The sequence below is a fragment of the Erpetoichthys calabaricus genome, chromosome 13, assembly GCF_900747795.2.
Source record: "Erpetoichthys calabaricus chromosome 13, fErpCal1.3, whole genome shotgun sequence".
Taxonomy (NCBI): Eukaryota; Metazoa; Chordata; class Cladistia; order Polypteriformes; family Polypteridae; genus Erpetoichthys; species Erpetoichthys calabaricus.
Window position 1 is genome coordinate 66,192,931 of NC_041406.2, and position 21,529 is coordinate 66,214,459.

The following is a 21,529-nucleotide window of genomic DNA, read 5'->3' on the forward strand; positions in this document are numbered from 1 at the left end:
AAATAAATATCAAAGTTAGAAACGTATATGCTTATTCCAAATGGCTGTGCTAGGGCTATTTCATATTGTCACAAGAGTCTTTTAGTCTCTCTTTTCTTGAAGAACTGGAGTTGATTAGATGAGATAAGCGTATTAATCCCAAAGGGAAATTTAGATGCATAAAGCAGCAGAAACATAAAACAAAGATACAGACTCAATGGGACAAATGATACAATTAATAAATATAATAAATAATAAATTTTTCTCCAGCAGACCCCTGTGACCCTGTGTTACGATATAGCGGGTTGAATAATGGATGGATGGAAATAATACATTTTATTGTGCAGAAATTGTAAAATGAGCTTAAAGAGCATCATCATTTAGTTTGGATTTTCAGGAGGAAGCACTGAATTGTCTGTCAGGCAGAAAAGACCCCCAGAAGTGTGTAGTTAGCACACCATGGTGGAATGATCCTGTGGCTAAAAGTCCTCCAAGAAAGCACCTCCTAGAGGGGATTTTCTATGATAGCATTCATTTTTGCCACCCACTGTTAGCCCTGTGGTCCTGATAAATTTGTTCAGGCATTTTGCATCTTTTGAGCTCAAGTTACTTCCCCAGGGAAAAGTGTAGTATAATGCACTGGCTATTGGTAGAACATTTCCAGCAGCTTGCTGCATACATCAAAAGACCTAAATCTCCTCAGAAAGTACAGTCTGCTCTGGCCCTTCTTGTTCAGTGCCACTGTGTTATCAGACCAATCCAGTTTGTTGTCTGTGTGAACCCCCAGATACTTGTAGCTCTGCCCCACTTCCATGTCCTCTCCCTCAATGGTGACTTTTCTCAGAGGATCTCGTGGCATGCCGGAAGTCCACCACCAGCTCTTTTGTCTTGCTGATGTTGAGTTGCAGATGGTTCTCCACAAGCCTCCTGTACTCTGACTCATCTCCATATTTAATGCAGCCTATGATAAGGGTTTCATCTGAGGATTCCTATAGGTGGCAAGTGCTGGTATTATATTGGAAGTCCTTTGCGTTGAGGGTTAACAGGAGGGGAGTTGGGACAGCTCCTGACGTACTCCAGAAGTACACACCACCATTTCTGACACACAGTCCCTGAGCCTCACAAACTTCTGTCTGTTGGTCAGGTAGTCCATGATGTAGGAGATCGTGAGGGAATTACTGTAACATGCAAAGCTTTGAGATTTTTTTCCCCCAGTTAATAAGACAGAATGGTATTAAAGGCACTGGAAAAAAACAAAAAAAACCAAAATGACCCTGACTATGGTGCCGGATTTGTCCAGGTGGTATCAAGCTCTGTGGAGCATGTAGATCAGGGTATCCCCCCACAACTGTACTGTAAGTTTTCCAACAACAGAAATGACTTTGCTGAATTTAAAGACCCACTGATGAGCTGCAAATGGAAAACAAATAACTGAAATATTTTAGAGGGCAAAAGAAATAAAAAGGATAATCTTGTGTTGTTTGGATAGGTAGTGTTGTTTTTCTTCCAAATTAGTGAGAGACGAGCAGCTTCTTAACAGTGCGCTTTCATGAGAATGTCAGTAATCAAATGACCTGAGGCCTCATGTATAACGCCGTGCGTAGAACTCACACTATAACATGGCGTAAGCACAAAAGCAGGAATGTGCATACGCACAGAAAAATCCAGATGCAGGAATCTGTGCGTACGCAAACTTTCACGTTCTTCCACTACATAAATCCCGATCAGCGTGAAAAGTTACGCACGTGCACGCGCTTTCTGTCCCGCCCCAACTCCTCCCAGAATTATGCCTCTTTGAATATGCAAATCGATATAAATAGCCTTCTGTGAAAAGACAATGGGAAAAGCACGGGGGAAAATATAAGAATTTCAGCGAATACCAAGTGGATGCAAAGGAAAAACTTACTATTTGTTGGTTTAAACAGTGGTATAATCAACAAAAGAAAGTTGATCGAGTGACAGAGTGTCGGAGAAATTCGAAAGCTCAAGTTCACAAAGTCGCACAGTGCCCGAAATAAAAAAGAAGTTGTCACATATCAACGTCGGCGTGAAAAGGTGACTCGTAGTGGACCATCTGAGTGTCATATGAAAGCTTATTAGGGTACAGAGAAAAAAAATAGGCACACAGTGGGGAAAAAAAGCACGAAATGTCAACTTTAATCTCGAAATTTCCACTTTAATCACATAATTTATTTTGTCATTAAAGTAGAACATCATAAACTTCATCTTAAAATAGTTTATTTTACTAGTTTCTCAAATCCCATCATAACTAAAGTAGCACATTAAATGCTTTGTTCTGTGTTTGATCTTCTATGTGCTCTGTGTGTGTGAATCACTACGTGCTTCCGTTCTTTCTCTTTCTCCGACAGGACACAGAATCCATTGCATTCGTGATATTACAGCTCTCTGAATAATTAAAATACTGAGATGTATATGTGATGTCATTTTCATGATGATAGGAATGAAAGCATGTTATTAAACATGGGAACACGGTGGCACAGTGATCATTCATTTCTCATGCAAGAGGCTTGCTGCGCCATGTGCGACCTTCGATGAAATAATTTATTACAGAAGTACTCTCTCTTTCAAACGTACTAACCTCCAATTCCTGTCCTTACTTTTCTTTCTTCAAATACCCAATCGCCACACAATCAGCTCTGTAATAGACGTTAAGCCATCTGTAAGCTTAGAACCATGATTCTTCAAAACTTTTAAGGAACATTGAAATATCTTCATAGTACATGTTTAATTATTCTATCCGTCTATCCTTCCAGTGTCGCGTCAGCACCAGCAATAATACAGCGCAAGGCAGGAGCTTTTCGTGAACTAGCTAGCGCTACGGCACCGTGTCCTGACGTGTTTAATTATTAACAATACAGATTATTTAAATGAAGTTAAAGTTTTATCTGTATACTATAAGCAACATATTTTGCTGTATTTCATCTTAAAAATGATATCGTCATCATACGCGCTTTATAAAGTGGCACAGGTTGTGCAATATTATAACTGTAGTGCAAGTTTACAGTGGGGTAATTGTACTTATAAGTACAAACAGTTCTACAAGGAGCACTTGATGGACTGATTCAGTGCGTTTATAGTTCCTGGGATGAAACTGTTTCTGAAACGCGAGGTCCGTACAGGAAAGGCTTTGACGCGTTTTGCAGTGGCTGAGGTAGTGTGTGCTTGAAACTGTATACCGATAATTCTCTTTCCGATCAGCTGCTGCTGTGATTCCCCACTCAGATACAGTGATATAAATACTCCGAGTGGTGCAGTGAGAGTAATATGGAAAAAGATGATCCGCTGTGGCAACCCTTAACGGGAGCAGCTGAAAGAAGAAGAAGATGCAGTGAGCGTAACAACGCTAAAGCAGTTATGATATTTGGAATACTATTGCTATTCCCTGGACCATTATATTGCTACAGGTTAATTACAATCGGATGCATTACACTAATAAACAATATGCAGTTAATTACAGTGTATTTATAAAGCCGCGTCAGGAATGTGGGTCTAAGAAATAAAGGGTAACTACACAGGAACAGTAGCACTGCTTTGACGCTGGGTGCCGGCAGTCTGCAAAACCAAGCAGAGAAATTGCGTATGCCAGGGTATGAGGTACCGTGGAAATGTGCGTGGCTTTACGCCAAGTTTAGGTTTTATACATCGCGATTTGACTGTGTAAACGTTCGTACGCAACATTTCTGTGCGTACGCACCATTTATACATGAGGCCCCAGGTCCTGGGTTTGATTCCCAGCCTGGCACCCATCTGTTTGGAGTTTCCGTAGGTTGTTCCATTACCTCCTTCATCCTGCAAATGGCCAATCCTAAACTGATAATGTGCAAGTGGATATGTGAATGCATTCTAACCAAGGTTTGTTCTTTCCACTGTTTTCACATTGTGCTGTGCAAAACCAGATCAGCTTTCTGAACATGTGGTAATGTGTTTGTCAAGCTGCTGTCCATAGTGGCCGGTGTACTGTTAAAACACTGCACTCTGCCTGGTGCTTGAGTGAACTGATCATGAAGTCCAGTTGTTAGAACTGTTACAGGACTGACCCTTAACTCACTTATGACAAATGGTGCCCATCATCTCCATGCTTTGTTCTCCCGGAGCTCTCTTAGTCACAAGCTCATTCACCTAGGGTGTGCTAAGAGGTGCTACTGTGGCCCTTTTATCACCCATAGCCAATATCCATCCGTCCATCCATCCATTGTCCAACCCGCTATATCCTAACTACAGGGTCACGGGGGGTCTGCTGGAGCCAATCCCAGCCAGCACAGGGCACAAGGCAGGAACAAACCCCGGGTAGGGCGCCAACCCACCGCATGGCACACACACACTAGGGACAATTTAGGACCTCCAATGCACCCACAGTCTTTGGACTGTGGGAGGAAACCGGAGCACCTGGAGGAAACCCATGCAGACACGGGGAGAACATGCAAACTCCACGCAGGGAGGACCTGGGAAGTGAACCCAGGTCTCCTAACTACGAGGCAGCAGCGCTACCCACTGTGCCATGGTGCCGCCCATAGCCAACAGAAAATCTACTATATCTTACCATCATGCTTTTGTTTACTATAGTAAGATAAAATTGGCACAAGAACTGAAAAAAGACAATTCTTTGTTTTACTAAATATTATAAATATTACAGCTGTGCATCTTGCATTTATACTGTATGTCATTGTGCTTGTTTTTTTTTTCACTGTTTTATACTGTATTTTATGTTTCTGCTAGAGCAACTGAATAATACTTAGGGAATCCGAAAAAATACATCTATTCATGTATTTTATCTAATCTCTGTGTCTTTGGCATATGGCAGAAAACCACACTTTGTGGAGAAAATTCACACAAATGCAGAAAGAATCTGTAAATGTGTGTTTGTAGTCTAGAAACTCAAACCTCATTCAAGGAACACCAATGCTTATATTTACTCATTGTTATATTATAAAGCAAAGGTCAAAAGAGAACAGTTTACTATTTGTTTGCAATGTGAGATGTTTAGTTTCAGTAATAAATTGCACACTTTAAACAACCAACCTTGCAATGCTTTTGTAACACTTTAATTACCAAACAGGGAAACTGATAAAGAGAATTGAGTTCCTGAAATTGTGCACTTAATATCGGAATACTGCAAATGCAGAGCTGCACAATAAATTAAAATAGAGGAAGTACAGAAGACAGCCATCATATATAGGCAGGCTGTCATAGAGACAAACAGCAGGACAAGCCAGCGACCCTTCTGCATGTGTAAGGTGGAGTCTCCTTTACCACCTTGAACAGTGCTGACTGAGTGAATTGATAAGGGTTTGAAAAAATGCTTTTCTGTACAATTTTCAAACATCTCTCATTTCACCAAATTAGAGTTTAACCAAGCTGCTTAATATTAAATTCTTCAAATTGTAAGCATGCATGTGTTTTCTCATAGCTGTAAATAATTTGTTTTATTTTCCTTTCAGGAGTAAAGAGAACATCTGTGACTTTACAGGAAGGTGAGTTGTATATCTGTAGTACTAGGGTGTTGTACCGTGTTAGCCATTATGAATGTAGAGAAAAGCCAAGCAAAATGACACCTTTTATTGGCTAACTAAAAAGATTACAATATGCAAGCTTTCGAGGCAACTCAGGCTCCTTCTTCAGGCAAGATGTACAGGCAAGATGTACATCTTGCCTGAAGAAGGAGCCTGAGTTGCCTCGAAAGCTTGCATATTGTAACTTTTTAGTTAGCCAATAAAAGGTGTAATTTTGCTTGGCTTTTCTCTACAGGAAGGTGAGTGAAAAGTATTTTTAAGACTACACTGAATCAAGTGACTCCTTTCTGTACATTGCTGTATATCCTTTTAAGCAAAGCATTTAACAAATGCAAAAAAAAATAAAATGAGTGCAACAAAACCAAAATTAACACTAAGAACACTAAGCTACCATTTGATAAAACAGTGCCATTAGAGTAAAAGGGCATTGAAATGAAATTAGAGTCCTCGCACAGTGCTTTCAATAAGAAAGTGAATTACATTAAGAATCAACTAAACAGTACATTGGCTTAGCATGAACATGGCTGCAGTTTAAGGACTTTTTTTAATTTTATTACTGCAGTATACAGGTAGTTGAGGTGAAATTTTAAATTTCACACATGAAACCAAAAGTAGTAAAGTGTCTTAACATTGTTTACACACAGCTTCCAGAACTTCAGGTACTTTGTGTTCATGATTTAATTTTTCTCTGTGCAATTTGATTTCTTTCTACATCCCAAAGATCGGCAGCTATCTTAGCTGATTTCTCTCACTTGGTCCAGTAATGGTGAGTCTGTCCAGCGATGGCATCCCATTGAGGATTACACCAGCTCACAAAAAGGAATGGATGAATGTTAAAATTCAGCATGACAGATACAAAAGGACAGATTTTTGTACCTGGGGTATTACAATACTTATTTTGAAAACAGCTTCTCCATTGTTTCCTCCCACGGTTCAAAGACATGCAAGTTAGGTGGATTGTTGATTCTAAAATTGTCCCTAGTGTGTGCTTGGTGTGTGTGTGTGTGTGCGTGCGCGCCCTGCCCGGGGTTTGTTCCTGCCTTGCACCCTGTGTTGGCTGGGATTGGCTCCAGCAGACCCCCATGACCCTGTAGATAGGATATAGCGGGTTGGATAATGGATGGATGGCTTGTCCATTAACACTACAATAGGAGGATTAGGGATGTTTAATGAGGCTCTATACCATCTGGGTAATTAAACCAAATGTCATTTAATTCTGATACATTTTTAAATGTGGGCACCAACTGGTCACAAAATGCAATAAAATTGGCATTTCATATTATTTAGCATAAAATCTAATGAAAACACAAGCATACATATTACTTTATCTAACTTTAAAACAAAAAAAAATGGTAAGAAATGCTGATTTTCACAAGCATTCAGTACTGAAGCATTATAATGGATGCAAGTTTAGTTCACCTTTGTGAAAATAAAGTTGTGCAGATTCCACAACAGACCCCATAAGGCCAGCAAATGTGCATGTTCTAGGTTAGAAGGCTTCATCTGTAAATGGATGTGTTCATAGACATAAACATATTGTATGACTTTTGAAAATTCATCCTTGTAATATTTGATCTCTCTATCAAGAATCTGATATAAATAATGAAACATTGATTCATCTCCACAAGTGATAAAAAGTGTTTGTCACTAGATTGATGAATGGTGTCTCATCTGGAGTGAGATTCAGACAGAGTGCACTCAAATCACATGCTCAAATACACAGCAATTACATGAAGAAAGTTATATTGTGATACCACAGAAATGATTCAGCAATGCAAAGTCCACACAAAGGGTAGGCCTGGTAGCTGTGAGGTGCTGTTCTAAATGCTATGCTAAAATCACTCACTTTTTATGTTTTCTTTTTTTCTCCAGATGCTGCAAGTTGGATTACTTCTTTTAGTCACAGGACTAGTCTCTGCTTCTCAGCTTTGCCAGAATGGCATGATCTGTCCAGAAGGTTCAAGCTGCTGTGAGACACTGAATGGTTATGAATGCTGCCGTACAAAGGTAAATACAGAAATGTATTGCATGCGTCAAAATGTTACTTGACAGGTCAAAATACAATTAAAACTACCAGGACGAGTTTACATGAAAGCACCAACTGGTTATATTGTAAAGTAGACTGACAGCAGTCAGCTTGAGGCTACAGTGCACGACCAGAGTGGATGCAAGTCTGCATTAAGCAACCACTGATCAAAGCTTACAATTGTGGAGTGATTTTCATGTTTTTTTTAAGTAGAGTAACCAGGGGCCTCATGTATAAACGGTGCGTACGCACAGAAATGTTGCGTACGAACCTTTCCACGCTCAAATCGCGATGTATAAAACCTAAACTTGGCGTAAAGCCACGCACATTTCCACGGTAACTCATTCCTTGGCGTACGCAATTTATCTGCCCGGTTTTGCAGACTGGCGGCACCCAGCGTCAAAGCAGTGCTACTGTTCCTGTGTGATCACTCTTTCTTTCTTAGCTCCACATTCCTGACGCGGCTTTATAAATACACTGAAATTAACTGCATATTGTTTATTAGTGTAATGCATCTGATTGTAATTAACCTGTAGCAATATAATGGTCCAGGGAATAGCCATAGTATTCCAAATACCATAACTGCTTTAGCGTTGTAACTCTCACTGCATCTTCTTCTTTCAGCTGATCCCATTAAGGGTTGCCACAGCAGATCATCTTTTTCCACATTACTCTCACTGCACCACTCGGAGTATTTATATCACTGTATCTGAGTGGGAAATCACAGCAGCAGCTGATTGGAAAGAGAATTATCAGTACACAGCATGAAGCAGATGCTGCCTGAGCCACAGCAAATGCTTTAGTCCCTGTACGGACTTCGCGGTTTAGAAACAGTTTCATCCCAAGAACTCTAAACACACTAAATCAGTCCATCAAGTGCTTCTTGTAGAAATATTTGGACTTATAAGTACAATTACCCCACTGTAAACTTGCACTACAGTTATAATATTGCACAACCTGCGCCACTTTATAAAGCGCGTATTTACATGTGATGACGGTATTCATTTCTAAGACGAAATGCAGCAAAACATGTTGATTATATTATACAGATAAAACTTTAACTTCATTTAAATAATCTGTATTATTAATAATTAAACATGTGAGGACACGGTGCCGCAGCGCTAGCTAGTTCAGTAATTGTTCCTGCCTTGCGTTGTATTCTTGCTGGTGCTGACGCGACACTGGAAAGATAGACGGATATAATAATTAAACATGTACTACGAAGATATTTCAATGTTCCTTAAAAGTTTTGAAGAATCGAAGTTCTAAGCTTACAGATGGCTTCACGTCTATTACAGAGCTTATTGTGTGGCGATTGACTTTTTGGAGAAAGAAAAGTAAGGACAGGAATTGGAGGTTAGTACGTTTGAAAGAGACAGTACTGCTGTGATAAATTATTTAATTGAAGGTCGTGCATGGCGCAGCAAGCCTCTTGCGTGAGACATGAACAAGCACTGCGCCACCGTGTTCCCATGTTTAATAACATGCTTTCATTCCTATCATCATGAAAAAGATATCATGTATACATCTCAGTATTTTAATTATTCAGAGAGCTGTAATATCAAGAATGTAATGGATTATGTGTCCTGTCGGAGAAAGAGAAAGCCCGTTTAAAAAGCAGGTAGTGATTCATACACAGAGCACATAGAAGATCAAATACAGAACAAAGCATTTAACATGCCACTTTAGTTACAATGGGATTTGAGAAACTAGTAAATTAAACGATTTTAAGATGAAGTTTGTGATGTTCTACTTTAATGGCAAAATAAACTACGTGATTAAAGTGGAAATTTCGAGATTAAAGTTGACATTTCGTGCTTTTTTCCCCACTGTGTGCCTTTTTTTTGTCTGTACCCTAATAAGCTTTCATATGACACTCAGACGGTGGGCTACGACTCGCTTTTTCACACCGACTTTGATATGTGATTTCTTTTTTATTTCGGGCACTGTGCGACTTTGTGAAGTTGAGCCTTCGAGTTTCTCCGACACACTGTCACTCGATCAGCTTCCTTTTGTTGATTATACCACTGTTTAAACCAACAAATAGTACGTTTTTCCTTTGCCTCCACTTGGTATTCGCTGCAATTCTTATATTTTCTCCCGTGCTTTTCCCATTGTCTTTTCACAGAAGGCTATTTATATTGATTTGCATATTCAAAGAGGCGTAATTCTGGGAGGAGTTGGGGCGGGACAGAAGGCGCGTGCACGTGCGTTACTTTTCACGCAAATCGGGATTTATGTAGTGGAAGAACGTGAAATTTTGCGTGCGCACAGATTCCTGCATCTGGATTTTTCTGTGCGTACGCACAATCCTGCTTTTGTGCTTACGCCATGTTATAGTGTGAGTTCTACGCACGGCGTTATACATGAGGCCCCAGGTCCTTAACTAGCAGCTCACAACCAAATAAACATAATGACAAAAACAATCGCCTAGATCCCTCTCAGCTCACCAACAATACCCTAAGGCACTTAGTATTTTGTTACTACTACCAGGTTTAGACTTATAAATGATTTGCAGTACTAGCATATAGGTAAAATCTTTACTAGAGCACACCAGTTGTGGACTTCTAATGGAACACAGTCACTTAATTATATGTATCTCAGAATTGTAATTAGTATTTACCTATCTTTTCCCTCAATTGAAGCAATTCTATTCTTACATTTTCTTCTGGCAGATCCATGCTTTTAGTCCCCAAAATAAGTTCTTCAGCTCTTTTCAGGTTTTTCTCTTGCATTATTTTTATTGTAAAGACAGTTTTATTATAAAGACCATAATGACACACTGTATTTAAGGCATATTATACAAATATGTTCACATGCACACACACTACATGCAGTATATAAACAGAACTTTGTGTATTCCACATCTGTAGCACTAGGGTGTTGTACCGTGTTAGCCATTATGAATGTAGAGAAAAGCCAAGCAAAATGACACCTTTTATTGGCTAACTAAAAAGATTACAATATGCAAGCTTTTGAGGCAACTCAGGCCCCTTCTTCTTTACATCTTGCCTGAAGAAGGGGCCTGAGTTGCCTCAAAAGCTTGCATATTGTAATCTTTTTAGTTAGCCAATAAACGGTGTCATTTTGCTTGGCTTTTCTCTGTGTTCCACATCAAAGGAAACATATATAACAATGTAAGTGATCTCAAGATATTGTTTGAAAATTATTTAAATCGCACAAAACTAACAAGATGATGAATATCAGTGTAAACTCTGGGAGTCCTGAGATGATACTGTGCGAACATACACAAGAATGCTCATTCTAGCAGTGCTGTTACTACAAACTTAAAGAGGTGGTCAGAGGAGCACGTGCAGTAGCCTCTCCAAATTATAAGCACAATTTTCACCAAGTCTTACAGAAATCTTAATGTTTCTCCAATGCTCCTGGCGTGGTTCTCCCTAAGCTCTTTATAGACACCAACCCACAAAACATTTCTGTTTTATATTATGAGCCCAAAACATAGGCTGTTGAGTACTCTTAGATATTAATTAACACTTATGTATATCTGCACCTAGGAATATGCTTTTGCTCTTCCTACTGGTTATTTCTTTCCTTCTAGGAAATGCCTCCAGTGCAAGGTCAGGAAATGACATCTTTGGAAAGATCAAATGACAAAGAGGAAAGTCCACAAGTCCGATGCGACAATTTTTATGTTTGCCCTGGCTTACAGGCATGTTGTAGGCATGCCACTGGTGGTTGGTCCTGCTGTCCTTTTACTCAGGTAGGCTTTCCTATTTATTCAAAAAAATCTTGTGTCATTACTTCTTCCACCCATTACATAAACATATTAATAGTAGCTAATCAAGGAAAGAAAATAATCTACACATCCAAAAACTAACTTTTGCATTATTTATACAGATCTGTTATGGAAAAACTGAAATACTACTGTGTTCAGCTTGTGCATTTATGACACATTTGTATCCTCACTTCAAACTCATGTGCAATGCAATTTAAAGAAAATTAACAATTTTACTTTTTTGCCTTTAGATACAACTATCATAGCTTGTGACGTGGGCATTCTTGTAGCTCCTTTTGTGAGCTTGTCTTAATGGTAAAGGAATTCATAGACCTTCTGCTTTGGACTGATATTTTGGAGCTAGGGCTTCAGGATTTCTAGGATATCAAAGACTTTTGGGTCAAGTTATAAATGGGAATTCGATGACCCTGACAATATGTTGCTGGATTAAGCTTTCAGACAGAAATAATTGTGCTTATACATTTATATAATATGTATATAATCTTTTAATTATAAAAATAATGTAATTATTCAGAATAAAACACACCCGTTTCAAATCATTGCTAAAAGAAGTAAAGGTTGACAAGAGTGGCGTAAGAACTCAAGGACTAGTACTTCTGTCTCAGAGCACTATGGACTCAGGTTTGATACCTGACATGGTCACCATCTGTGAAGACTCTACATGACCTCTTCATGTTTGTGTGGGTGTTCTCCATTTTACAAACATTAAGTTTGAACTAGCTGGTGACCCTAACACCGGTAACACACACCGGTAACACCGGTGTTGTGTTCCCAGAAGGAGGTGTTTCATCTCGCAGGGCATCCTGGATATCATTGAGAGGAGTCGCAGCACATGGCTCAATGGTAACTCTGGTCTGTGCCGGGAACTGAGAAGGATGGCTGCGGGGTCTCTGAGGGCAGATAAGGAGGCGTTTGTTAGAGGAATCTGTGAATAAGTGACACACCATCTGTGGTCTAGCGACCCACATTCTGCTTACAGAGGAATCGAAGCATTACGCACATCCAAATCTGTTCCTTGGACAGTCGCAGTCAGGGCGGCTGATGGAATGGTCCTTACTGATGACACTGCAGTTATGACCCACTGGGCTGGCTACTTTGTGCAGTTGTTCAAAGCTAAAACCCTCGGCTAGGACGTTGGATATCTCTGGGTCCACAGTCCTTGAGGCTGATCCTCCAATTAGCTGTGAACCACCCAATCTCACTGAGATTGCTCAGGTGGTGAACCAGCTATGGGGAGGAAAGGCTGCAGGGATCTGTGGCATCCGGGGTGAACTTCTCCAGGTCGGTGTTAAGGCTGTCCTGCTGGCATTGCAAGCAATCTTTGCTTCCATTTGGGAGACTGGCATCATCCCAACTGACTGGAAAACGGAACTTGTCGTCCCTATCTGGAAAAGGAAGGGTGATCACCTGGATTGCAGCAACTACAGGGCGATAATACTGCTCTCGGTGCCAGGTAAGGTCCTTGCTAGGGTCGTCCTCAGTAGGATCCGTGATCACTTGCTCACCTACCAGCGACCAGAACAGTCTGGTTTTACGCCTAAGAAGTCTACCATCAACTGTATCCTGGCGCTGAGGGTTCTCATGGAGCGCAAACGCGAATATTGGCAGAGTTTCTTTGCAGCTTTTGTTGATTTTCGCAAAGCGTTCGACTCAGTTGATCGAAATGCCCTGTGGGACATCCTGAGTATTCACGGGATCCCCTCGAGGTTGCTGGATATCATGGCTGACCTGTACACTGGTACTGTAAGTGCTGCGCAGAGTGAAGGCAGGACCTCTGCGTTTTCCCCAGTTGATTCTGGGGTTCTTCAGGGGTGTGTTCTTGCTCCTACTCTGTTCAATGCTTCTATGGACTGGGTGTTGAGCAAGGTTGTGGGGTCCAGCGGCTGTGGCGCATCTGTTGGTGAAGAAAGATTCACAGATCTTGACTTTGCTGATGATGCTGTGATCTTCACGGAGTCAATGGAGGCTCTGATCAGGGCGCTCGAGAGACTGAGTGAGAAGTCTGAGTGTCTGGGCTTGCGAGTGTCCTGAATAAAAACCAAGATCCAGGCCTTTAATGACTTCTTGGGCACAGCCATCAGCAGTGTGTCTGTTTGCGGAGAGAGTGTTGACCTTGTTGAGAAGTTTACTTACCTTGGCAGCGACATTCATGTCTCTGGTAACTCTTCCTATGAAGTCAGTAGACGGATTGGGAGAGCATGGGGGGGGTCATGAGATCACTGGAAAGGGGTGTGTGGCGCTCCTGATATCTGTGCAAAAGGACAAAAGGTCCAAGTCTTTAGAGTCCTGGTGCTTCCTGTCTTGCTATATGGTTGCAAGACATGGATGCTATCCAGTGACCTGAGACGAAGACTGAACTCCTTTGGTACTGTGTCTCTTCGGAGAATCCTTGGGTACCGTTGGTTTGACTTTGTGACGAATGAGTGGTTTCTCATGGAGTCCCGAACGAGGCACATTACCTACATTGTGAGGGAGCGTCAGTTACGGCACTACGGCCATGTGGCGCGTTTCCCCGAGGGTGATCCGACTCGTAAGATCCTCATTGTTAGGGACCCGAGTGGCTGGACCAGGCAAAGGGGTCGCCCATGTAACACCTGGCTGAGACCGGTAGAGGGTCATTTACGGAGGGTGCGACTGGACCGCATGTCTACCTGGGGGGTTGCAAACTGGGATCCCGAGTTGTTTCGTCATGTAGTGCGTGCGGCAACGCACTATACCAGTGCATACTCCCCAACTTGACTTAACTTGACTTGGTGACCCTAAACTGGCCTGGTATGACTGAGTGCAAGTATGTATGATCGGGCCCTGAAATGGCTTGGTGCACCATCTAGGACTGGTTCTTCCCTTTGCTTCTGGGATAGGCACCTTCTTCCCATTGACTCTAAACTGCATAGGTGTTTTAGAAAAATCAGTGGAAAAATAGCTACTATATCCTTTACATCTCCATATTATAAATACATTACCATATTGCACTAGGTTTGTAACATCTGACTGTGCACAAGGGGATGCCAGGGAAAACTGGAAAACATTAAGTTGGGTATGCCAAATTAGGATCCAGGCTGGTAATAATGTGTGTCATCCTTTGCTAGATGTTGGTTTTCTCCTCATTGCACAAGAATGTTGTGAATTCTCTTAAATAACAAGAAAGCAGTTAGCCTAACATACTGTAAATAAATCACCTTGAAAAAATTATGCATGCAATTAAAGATGTAGACACATGAATCCATCCATCCATCCATCCATTTTCCAACCCGCTGAATCTGAACACAGGGGTCACGGGGGTCTGCTGGAGTCAATCCCAGCTAACACAGGGCGCAAGGCAGGAACCAGTGCCAGGCAAGGCACCAACCCACCGCAGAGATACATTAATAAGCCTATTAAATGTGTTAATGTTATATTAAAAAGTAATTTGACTACTACAGTTTACAACGGACTGCTAAAATGACAGCACAACAGCTTCTTTGTGCACTTTCACATCGCAAATTACTACAACATGTTTTTATGAAATACTTCAAACTCTAAAAAAAAGAAAAGTATTATAACATATTTCTATAATTGTGCTTTTCAATATTTTATAGATATAATTTAGCTTACCTAACATACTAACTGGCAATATGGTATATGTGCCTTCTCATTTCTGACAGGGTGTTTGCTGTTCTGATGGCTACCATTGCTGCCCATATGGCACCAGGTGTACTTCATTTAACCAGTGCACTAAAAGTGGATATGGCATCCTGTGGGCCAAGAGAGAACCTGCTGTGCCGCAAAAGGCTTTGAATCAACCTCTTCTGGAAGTAAGTTCTAATTTAACTGTAAAAGGAGAAGTATGAACATTTGGGCAGTATAACATTATTAAAGCTCACCAGGCATTCATTCATATATAATAAATAACCTTCCTCTCAGCTTAATATTGCAAAAGTTTGTCACCACAACCTATGTGAATGATACTAGAGCTGCTCTGATCCAAGTCTGCGTGCCTGATAACCCAAGAATCATTTAGCTGTAAACAAATTAGCAATCATATTTAATGATTTTTTTTCTAAAAATATGAACCCGCGCATGTTCACAATAGGCCAGAGTTTCAGAGCTCATGTACTAACTTTGATCTTTGGAATTTCTTTTTTTTATAAAGCAAAGCTACTTCTGGTTCAGTATAATATATTATATATGTATATTTTATGGGAGTTAATAAGGAACTAATTCTGGCTGAACACAAAACAGTAAACTATTTTAAAATTCTTTATGAATGCTGTAATAGGCTACAGCATATACTGTACATTACATTCTAGCACAGTGTAGCTCCATTAATGAAACAAAATATCATGAATTAATTTCCCCTGCTAAAAATATATTAGACATTGTTGTTCACCTGTTAATTTATCAGCTACTACCTTAACTTTTCTATCCTTTATTTTTCTGAAGATTAGTTTCATTCAACGTTTTCTTGACTAAATCTGAGTTCATGATCTGAAAGAAGAACTTTTTAATTAATTTGTTCAAAGAAAAAACATTTTGATGATAGGAAACAAAGCCTGATTCAGTTGTTAGTACAATAAAAATTATTTTCATGGGATGAAAATAAAAAAAATGTATTTTTGGGAGATTGTTTTTGGTGGCCATTGGGCATTTGCTAAAATTTAATTATTTTGGTCCATGAAAATCTGCTGTTAATACAACCATAGGTAAACGGTACAGAATCGGACCTTCCCATTTAGCTCACATGCTAAGGCCACAGGTTTGGACGCTGACCTAATGCAGCTCATTCATCCCTCTAGAACACCCGGAATGTGCTACAACTGTACCCAGAGGGGCTTGCTTTTCTCCGGGGGAGATTTTAGTTCCACTTCATGTTTTGCATGTTTCTGCTTTCAGTTACATATGATTTTAAATAATTGGTTGATATATTTTGGTTCTTTTTTCTCATCTCAAAATCATATGATAAGGCATGAAGTTCAAATTAAGATTATATTCTATGTTCCAAGGGAGCTGAAATACAGAAAAAGAAAATAATATTAAATATGCTGTCTTCTTGTTTGTGATTATCTGACAGTTTGTTCATTTCATTTGCAGGGTCAGTAGTGATGTGCATCCTGTTTTCTGGAGATTTTGGTTCCTGCTTTTTATTTTACATTTCTATCTAGTAATTCATTTACAGTATTTGCTGTCAGTGTTTTCTGAAAAGTTTGAATAAAATTCATCATTTAAACAATGGCATTGTTTTTAGTGTTATGCACAAAATGTGGCATACTGATATATAAAACAAAAGTTCTTCCAAGATATGTAGAAAATGAAATAATTTAAAGGAGGGCATATAATAGATAAAAAAACAAAGTATCACAATGTGATCCTCGTTGTCTTCATGTTACTCATTTAAAACTGTACTGTTATAAGGAAACAGTGTAATATTGAAGAACTTCCACAATGAACATTCAGTTGAGTACTATTCTGAACAACATGAAATTTTGGGGAGTTATTCAAGAATGCATGTTGAATTTAGGAAAGCAGAGATAAAAATAAACACATAAAATATCAGTTTATGATTGCTGTTCAGTTCAAGGCATCTGTGAGAACAATCCTACACGTTAGTAGTGAGGTCTTTACATAGTATAAACTCCTAAAATGGCAGAAGTGCATTAGAAGAGATAGTTAAAAGTTAACTTTGATTTAGTTAACAAGCTGTTGCACTGATAAATACACTGCTCGAAAAATGAAGGAAACACTTAATCGTCACAGTCTAACACCGTCTTCTTCTTTTGGCTGTTTCCATTAGGGGTTGCCACAGCAGATCTTCTTTTTCCATATCTCCCTGTCTTTTGCATCTTGCTCTGTCTCACTCATCACCTGCATGTCCTCTCTCACCACATCCATAAATCTTCTCTTAGGCCTTCCTCTTTTCCTCTTGCCTGGCAGTGCTGTCTTTAACATCCTTCTCCCAATATACTTAGCATCTCTCCTCTGCACATGTCTAAACCAATGCAATCTCGCCTCTCTGACTTTGTCTCCCAACTGTCCAACCTGACCCGACCCTCTGATGTCCTCATTTCTAATCCTGTCCATCCTCATCACACCCAATGCAAATCTTAGCATCTTTAACTGCCACCTCCAGCTCTGTCTCCAACCCATATAACAAAGCTGGTCTCACTACCGTCCTGTAGACCTTCCCTTTCACTCTTGCTGATACCTGTGGTGCTCTTTCTTGGCATGAAACCATACTTCTGCTCACTAATCATCATCTCCCTTCTTAACCTAGCTTCCACTACTCTTTCTCATAACTTCATGCTGTGGCTCATCAATTTTATCCCCCCGTAATTACTACACCTCTGCACATCCCCCTTATTCTTAAAAATCGGTACCAGTAAACTTCTCCACTCGTTAGGCATCCTCACACTTTCCAAGATTCCATTAAACAATCTGGTTAAAATCTTCACTGCGATCTCTCCTAAACACCTCCATGCTTCCACAGTTATGTCATCTGGACCAACAGCCTTTCCATTCTTCATCCTCTCCATAGCTGTCCTTACTTCCTCCTTGCTAATCTGTTGCACTTCCTGATTCACGATCTCCACATCATTCAACCTTCTCTCTCTCTCTCTCATTCACTTCATTCATCAGCCTCTCAAAGTATTCTTTCCATCTGCTCAACACATTTTCCTCGCTTGTGAGTACGTTTCTATCTTTATCCTTTATCACCCTAAACTGCTGTACATCTTTCACAGCTCTGTCCCTCTGTTTAGCCAATCGGTACAGGTCCTTTACTTCCTCCTTAGTGTTCAACCTCTCATACAACTCATCATACGCCTTTTCTTTAGCCTTCGCCACCTCTCTCTTCACCTTGCGCCTTATCTCCTTGTACTCTTGTCTACTTTCTACATCTCTCTGACTATCCCACTTCTTTTCGCCATCCTCTTCCTCTGTATACTCTCCTGTACTTCCCCATTCCACCATCAGGTTTCCTTTTCCTGCTTCCTCTTTCCAGATGTCACGCCAAGCACCCTTCTTGCTGTCACTCTTACTGCTTCTGCTGTAGTTGCCCAGCTCTTTGGTAACTCTTTATTGCCACCCAGTGCTAGTTTTACCTCCTCCCTAAACTTAACCTTGCAGTCTTCCTTTTTCAATTTCCACCATTTGATCCTTTGCTCTGCTCTCAGTCTCCTACTCTTCTTGATCTCCAACATCATCCTACAGACCACCATCCTATGCTGTCTAACTACACTTTCCCCTGCCACCTCTTTGCAGTCTTTAATCTCCTTCAGATTAACTGTTCTGCATAGGATATAATCTACCTTTGTGCATCTTCCTCCACTCTTGTACATCACCCTGTGTTCCTCCCTCTTCTTAAAATATGTATTCACCACAGTCATGCCCATCCTTTTTGCAAAATCCACTATCATCTGACCTTCTTCATTCCTCTCCTTGACACCATACCTACCCATCTCCTCCTTATCTCCTCTGTTCCCTTCACCAACATGTCCATTGAAATCCACTCCAATCACCACTTTCTGTCACTTGGGTACAATGTCCATCACTTCATCCAACACACTCTGGAAATCTTCTTTCTCATCCATCGCACACCCAATTTGCAGGGCATATGCAATAACAACATTCATCATCACACCTCCAATTTCCAGCTTCATAATCATTACTCTGTCTGACAATGTTTTCACTTCCAAAACACTCTTGACATATAGTTTCTTCAGAATAACCCCTACCCCATTTCTCCTCCACACCATAAAAGAACAATTTGAATCCACCTTAGTGTTAACATAATTTTGACTCACCCTGTATGTGAATCACAAGTGATATCACAATATTAACACTCAGCTGGTCATGGGTGCAAACTGTACTGGAGTAACCAGCATATTACCCTGAAGACAGAAGGAGCTGGATGGGTGATTTACACTGAAATATTACATGGGTACACTGAACTTTGCATTCCACCTACCCCTGGAACATTCCCTTTACATTTTGCAAGCTCAGGAAGGTTCAAGAAGGCAGGCAGAGACTCCCAGAACTTCAGATAAATAGAGCCTCACAGAAGTTAAGGGGTGATCACGGAGAGAGAAGGAGCACAACACAGTAGAAGACTACTGGGAACGCTGGAAGAGTGAATGTTGACTGAAGAAACAGAGCAAGAATAGCTGTGGATAGTTTCAGTAAAACTGTTACTTTACGAGGCATTTTCTATTTTCTATTAACAGTGGGAAGGTGATTCATCTGAAGTTACAGCTGTGGATCATCCATCCATTTTCTAAACCTGCATTATTCTGAGCAGGGACGTGGGAAAGCTGGAGCCTATTCCAGCAAGCATAGTGCACAAGGCAGGAACAATCCCTGGAGTATTCATTGTTAAATAAATGTGACTGTTATCTGGCTTTACTCTCATTTGGTGTGTGTCTTGGTCTTTCCACCTCAATGTTCATTAACAATATTATTCAGGATGGTGCAAAGTGGCAGCCATTACATGCAACGTAGCTTATTAGGTTTTCCTTCTTCTACTTTGATAATAAATATTTTCTTTGTGGTGAAGCCTCAGCGTTACTGTCAGAACACTACAAAACATCATCATAAGTGTCAATTTACTGCAAGTAGTGCAGTGAAATTGTGACATCATTCATTCTCAGACTTAATTCCTATTTCTCACAGGAACTGGGACTTTGTAAATGTACTTGTTATGTCCTACTCTGAGGAAGGATAGGTTTTTATCCTAGTGCGACATTTAGTGCAATTTCTGGGACCAATTCTGAGACGCTTGATAACTGCTCTTCCTTGAAGCTTCACTATGTTATGTTATGTTTTGTTTGTTATGTTTTTTAATATCGAGAACAGAACTACACAGAATGTCCCAGACAAGACCTCACAAATTATTTTCAAAACTTAAGAATAACTGCCTTGATTTGTACTTGACACATCGAGCTATGTAACTTAACATCATGTTAGCCTTACTAATTGCTTCTTGAACATTGTCCTGATGTAGGCAGTGATGAATTCACTGAAGTGTTTCACATAAAATGTACTGTACTTTCAAGTTTCAGATCCCCAATATATAATACAAGATTATTTGTATTACATTTGATCTGCTATAAATTTGCCCTAGTTTGAAACCTTTCCTGGGCCATCTGCAATCATTCAACTGACTCCAATCAGTATTATCTGCAAACTTAACCAGATTGTTATGTGCATTTTTATCAAAATCATTTATATAAATTAAAAAGTACAGCAACCCCAGCACTGAACCCTGGGGGACACTGCTTTTAACCTTGCTGAGTAGGAGATGCTTTAATGTTTTCAAATGAACTTTTCATGTAAGAAGCCAAATCCTGAAAATTTTGTCATATGGAACAGACGTGCAGTGTTTCCATTGGAAAGCTGAAAAGCAAGCAGGATTCATAGTATATCACATAACTGTAGTTAGAACGTGAAGCAGGATCTTACAATGTTTTATATAGCTAGTCTCTTTGCAGCTTCAAATAGCTTTTGATTTCCATGGGAGTTGACCTTAACTTGGTAATAATGATTTAGTAATATTCCTATGTTTTGAGAAACTGTAAAAATGTTATCCATTCTTCTAGCAGAAAGAAAGCCTGAAAGCTGTGTGCACTAATTTGGGTGAGTAGATAACTGTGGCTGCAGGCGGGATCAGGGATGTTGTTGTGGCTTTTATTACTTTTTTCAAAAATACTTCTTTTAGTTTAGTTGGTTCTTGTGCCTGTTGCAAAATTGGAACTTTCAGTTGCTTGCCTGCAACATTTATAAAGAGCTTTATAAAGAGCTCATCTCAGAGGCAAAAACTGACATTTACAAGGAGCCTTTTAGCTGAATATGGACATTTAAACAAAGCTTGCAATTTGCTTACAGTAGTTGTGGGACACTTTCCAAGAAGCTCTGTCTCCAGCAAGAAATCCTTCTTTTAATTTTTCAATTAAGGATATTTAACTAAGTGACTAGGCTATCAGGGAATTAATGAAGATTGACTGGACCCATCCAAGTTGTATAATCATTTCTATTGCTTAAATTTGCTGCCCTTGATTATTATACGAATATAATCTGTAAATAAAAACTTGAAGGCCGAATAATAAGACTTGTCAGTCCTTGTTTAGCTGCAGTCCCTTAAGGCTCAAAAGTATGCTTTTGGGAAGTCCTCTATTAGTTGTAAACTTAGTCAGCAAAGCTTTGTACCTAGTCACTAAGGCTGAATATGTGAGGTATAATATGGATAGTGAGACAGGTAAGAGG

At 40.0% G+C, this 21,529-nt stretch overlaps 1 protein-coding gene across 1 annotated transcript; it reads left to right on the forward strand.

The window, feature by feature from the left end:
• The first annotated feature begins 5,320 nt into the window (after positions 1–5,320).
• Positions 5,321–16,507, forward strand: grna.1 (granulin a, tandem duplicate 1). Its single transcript, XM_028817924.2, has 5 exons — positions 5,321–5,471; positions 7,383–7,517; positions 11,099–11,260; positions 14,941–15,090; positions 16,367–16,507. The coding sequence occupies exons 2-5, from the start codon at positions 7,383–7,385 to the stop codon at positions 16,373–16,375; spliced, it is 456 nt and encodes a 151-aa protein (XP_028673757.1). The 5' UTR covers positions 5,321–5,471; the 3' UTR covers positions 16,376–16,507.
• The last annotated feature ends 5,022 nt before the right edge of the window (positions 16,508–21,529 follow it).

Coding starts and splice junctions, on each gene's coding strand:
- grna.1 (XM_028817924.2), top strand. CDS start 7,383: ATGCTGCAAGTTGGATTACTTCTTTTAGTCACAGGACTAGTCTCTGCT. Junction 7,518..11,098: donor ATGAATGCTGCCGTACAAAG/GTAAATACAGAA, acceptor CTTTCCTTCTAG/GAAATGCCTCCAGTGCAAGG. Junction 11,261..14,940: donor CCTGCTGTCCTTTTACTCAG/GTAGGCTTTCCT, acceptor CATTTCTGACAG/GGTGTTTGCTGTTCTGATGG.